The sequence below is a fragment of the Aythya marila genome (genome assembly GCF_965140915.1).
Source record: "Aythya marila genome assembly, chromosome: 5".
Classification (NCBI taxonomy): Eukaryota; Metazoa; Chordata; class Aves; order Anseriformes; family Anatidae; genus Aythya; species Aythya marila.
The window spans coordinates 55,055,984-55,060,259 of record NC_139046.1 but is presented as its reverse complement, the minus strand read 5'-3'; the positions used below and the strand labels follow the sequence as shown (position 1 = coordinate 55,060,259).

The 4,276-nt window shown below is 51.7% G+C and overlaps 1 protein-coding gene across 1 annotated transcript; it reads left to right on the top strand.

Moving 5' to 3' along the window:
* Positions 1-2,573: 2,573 nt before the first annotated feature.
* FANCF (FA complementation group F) lies at positions 2,574-3,860 on the top strand (the record flags this gene model as incomplete). Its single annotated transcript, XM_082762446.1, has 1 exon — positions 2,574-3,860. The coding sequence occupies one exon, from the start codon at positions 2,574-2,576 to the stop codon at positions 3,576-3,578; it is 1,005 nt and encodes a 334-aa protein (XP_082618572.1). The 3' UTR covers positions 3,579-3,860.
* Positions 3,861-4,276: the final 416 nt, after the last annotated feature.

Sequence of the window (4,276 nt, the reverse complement as noted above, 5' to 3'; positions counted from 1 at the left end):
ATCATGACTCAAGACTTCAAATACAGCTGTGATACCTAGAAATACATAAAATCTTTCTTCATAACCTTTTTATTATAGAGATGTCAATCTGTATCCCATTGTTGAAAAATATACTGATATTTAGACTTTTTATCCTAATTTGAGACAAGAACAAATAATGATATATTCAGAATTTTTAATACAATAGAAATTCCATTTTTCAGGCAGCTCTACAGAGACCTACTTACTGTACATGACTAGAGTTTGTGTGCTCCATCTTTCCTTTAATTTTTATTAGTTTCTAATATGCTTTGGAATAGATGGACATGGCAGATGATAGGAAAGTATAAACTGATTAACAATAGAAGCAATAATTCTTTTGTCAATGCAACACCCTAGCACATCTTATTTTTATTACTCTAGAAACAATCAACGGAAAGCTTAAAAGATTTTTCAGTACAAAAACATCTCATTCAGAAAGAGATGAGATACAATTAATTACAGGGTATTCATAGATACTGAGAGATACCATTCTCCTTCAACAACAATGGTCATAGGATTTCACTCAGTGATTCTTGTTATTAGGCCCTTAATTTACAGGTGAACCCCATTCTTTCCTAAGTAGGTGGCTGAAATAAGAAAACAGGATAAGGGCGCTCAGGTGTGAAAGGGTACATGTTTTCATGGGGGTACTTAAGACAGAAGGTTCCTAAACCACTCTTCTTGAGCAGTCTAGGAAAAGGTTTTAGTAGCAAAGGTTAGTATCCATGCTTCTGTTTAGATTGGTTTATTTTAAGTTGATTTATTTTGGAGGCATTATGTCATTAAAGCTGGTCCTCAATGACTAGAAGTTGTCTTTAGGAGTGGGGTCTGTGTCCAGGGAACAATTGGTGTGTGTTAGAAAACCCAAAGGAAGCTACAGAATGGCTTGGATTGGAAGGGATCTTCAAGATCATGCACCTCTAACTTTTCTGATAGAGGTGGGGATGCCACATGCTAAATCAGGCTGACCAAGGTCCTATCTAGCTTGGCCTTGAACTATTCCAGGGATAAGGCATCCACAACCTTTCTTGGTAACCTTTTCCACTACATTCATACCCTTACAGGGAAGAGTTTCCACTTAAATGTCTAGACTGAATTGTTTCTCTGTTAGTTTAACACCGTTCCCCTTTATCCTATCATTATCTACCTAAGTAAAGAATCCTTCTCCTTGATAAGCCAACTTTAAGTATTCAAAGGCCACAATGGGGCTTTCACAGGGCCTTCTCTCCTCTGGGCTGAACAGCCCCAGTTCTCTCAGCCTGTCTTTGTAGGAGAGGTGCTCCAGCCCTCTGGTCACCTTCGTGGCCCTCCTCTGGGCTTGTCCTCACAGGCCCTCATCTTTCTTGTGCTGGGGGCCCCAAATGTGGTTGTAGTACTCTACGTAGGGTCTCACGAGGGCAGAGTATAGGGGGAATATATTCAGCACCATACAGAGCTATATTCAGCACTAGGGTGTATGGAAAGAAAAGAAAATCAAACAGGGCCTCCACTTAAGAAAAGCTTTATTCTTTGTCCTTGAATTTTGGGTTTTTACTGTTTTTAGACCAATTCTGTGTGCCCCCACACTGTACGCCTGCAGCCTCCCCAGCCCTCAGGAGCCGCCGGGGCGCCATGGAAGGTGCTGGAAGCCAGCCGGGCCGCGCGGTGAGGCAGCGCCGTGTGCACGGCCCTCACAGGGACGAGACGGAGGGCAACGCGCTGTTCTCCGTGAGGTGATCTTCAGGACATGGGCGTGAAGGAAGTCTTTCTGAGCTGCTGGTCTCACAGGTATGCCAGGTTGTGCTGTGTTTTTTTTTTTTTTTTTTTTTTTTTTTTTTTTTGTTTTGGTGCACTGTGGAGAAATGGCCTTCAGCTCCTGCTGGCGCAGGCGGGAAGGGAAGGCAGGGAGGGCCTCTCTCCTGTCGCTGCGTGTGGAAGCGGTTCTGGCACATTTACACCATGGCTTGCGTGAGGTGTTGCTCAAGTTGCCCCCATGGGGGATGCCCGTGAGGGAATCTTCCAGAATTTTTTCCCTCTGAGAGGACAGGGTGGCGGCTCACAGCTCCCTCAGCTACAAGAGGCTTTTCTATCCGAGGCACAAACATGGTGCTTTGGTGAAGGCGGCCAGCTGGGGCATAGCTGACAGGGAGTTAGCGGTGAGGCACCACAGGGTGCAGGTGATCAGGGTTTGGCTGCGGGCTGGGAGCCATCCCCAGTGGGGAACACCACGGCCGCCCTGGAGATGCCAAATATCCCCACACAGGGTGCTCGTGAACAGCTTTCGCTTCTTTAAATTGCGTTCAGGCGTCACAAGCGCGTTTGGTTTATTTTTTAAGGTTTATATTCCCTCCTCGTGGAGCGCCCCAACCCTCCCCTCCCGCCCCGCGCTGCGGGCTCCCGTCACGGAATGGCGGCAGCGCCCGCCCCGTCCCTCTTTATGGGGAGGCAGCGGATTGACGCCCGGCTCGGCCAATGCCGCCCCTAACCCCTCCCTCGCCGCCTCGGATCGGCTCCGATCGGCTGCGGGAGGCGGTGCTGGGGGTGCAGCGGCGGGCTCGGCTTGCGGCGGGGCGATGGAGGCGGTGCTGGGGCAGGTGGAGCAGCTGCCGGCGCTGCTGGCCGTCTGCCGCTCCGCGCTGGTGCGCGCCTGGGACCCGCCGACCCTGGAGCGGGCCCTGGACTGGGGCCGCTACTTCCAGCACCTCCACGACCGCCTCCGCGCCCGGCCCCGGCTCCGCCACGCCGTGGGGCAGCGGCTGCGGAAGGCCCGGCCCGCTGCCCCGCTCGCCTTCGGGCAGCTGGGCCGCTGCGCCGAGCTGCTGGGCCTGGCGCTGCTGGAGAACCGCGCCCTGCCTCCTGCCGCCTGCCGCCGCCTCCTCCAGCGCCTGCTGCAGCCCCCCGCCGCCCGGCCCGGCCGCCTGGCGCTGCTGGCCCGCAGGAAAGCCGCCTGCTGCCTGCTGGAGCCGCTCCGCAGCTCCCCGCCCAGGTCCCCCGGGGCCCCGGAGCCGCGGCTGGCCGCCGAAGCGGGGCTGCTGCTGGGCCGCCTGCGGGATGAGCCCCCCGGGGAGCCCCTCTGGCTCGGGGGGGTCCTGCAGCAGCTGCCCCGGCCCAGGGCCTTCCGAGTGGTGGCGGCAGCGCTGCTGCTGGTGCGGCAGGGGAGAGGCCCCCAGCAGGAGGAGGAAGCGGGGGCTGGCCTCCTGCTTTCCTGGCTGCTGGAGGACGCGGAGAGATTTGCTGCCTTCTGTCAGCAGCTCCCGGGCTCTCTTCTTGCTTCGTTAGCTGCTCACTATTCGCAAATAAGCGAGCGTTATTTGGACCTCTTGAGTGGCTGGGGAAGCAGCTTGCTGTATGACCCCTTGCAGGGACAGTGGGTTAAAAGCTGTCCTGATGAGGCTGAACTGTCCTGGGAGGAGCTGAGGGAGCGTTTTAGCTGCCTGTGTAAGGGACCTGTGATGCTCAGCCGACAGACCCAAGCTGCTCTCAAACTCCTGAAGGCACGGGATGGAGACTTTCAAGTCTGTGGCCTAAGTGTGTGGACTGATTTATTGTTGGAAGTAGAGAAAGACTTGAGGAAATGAGCAGAGCACTGATGCGTGAACGCAAAAGCAACACAAAAATCTTTTGAAATTCAGCAATTCTGATTAACTCTGTATTTGATACGAAAGGCAGGAGCACTATGTGTTGATCTGGGTTGAAAACCAACATTGATGGGACTGATGATAATGCTGTTTATGACTGTGTGTTAACTCTGCCAGGAAGGCCTGGTGCTTCTTCGTAATTGCACTTGTGATTCTCCTGCCCACCGACAGGAAATGGTTTTCTCTTCAGTGCTTACTTCTCAGCTAATAAAATGTATGTTTGCCAACAAAAAACTGAGTTGTTTTTTTTCAAGTCTTACAGTTCAAATGTGTTTTGGTCATGGTAGTCCTGTTAATCCTCTTGTTGGAGACTCACCAGATGTTAAAAGGGGAAGGTGGAGTTGAAAACCTGAAAACCACGAACTCATGGTTAATTCAGTAGTAGTGGTCTTCTTTAGGCTGTCCTGGTGGCAGCTTTTTTTTTTTTTGTGCTTCTAGGTCTTGCATATGACTTAGCCTCTGGGTTGGTCTAAGTGAAGGTGAGGCTAAATGGAAAAACTGAAAGCTAACTGGAAAGCTTGTTGAAGTGTCCTCTAACTAGCAGGCTTTATTAGCTACTATACTATGTGCTAATACGCAAATCATGTCCTAGGAAAACCGCAGTAAAATATAGGATGCTCTGTTCCTGTGTTGTTCTT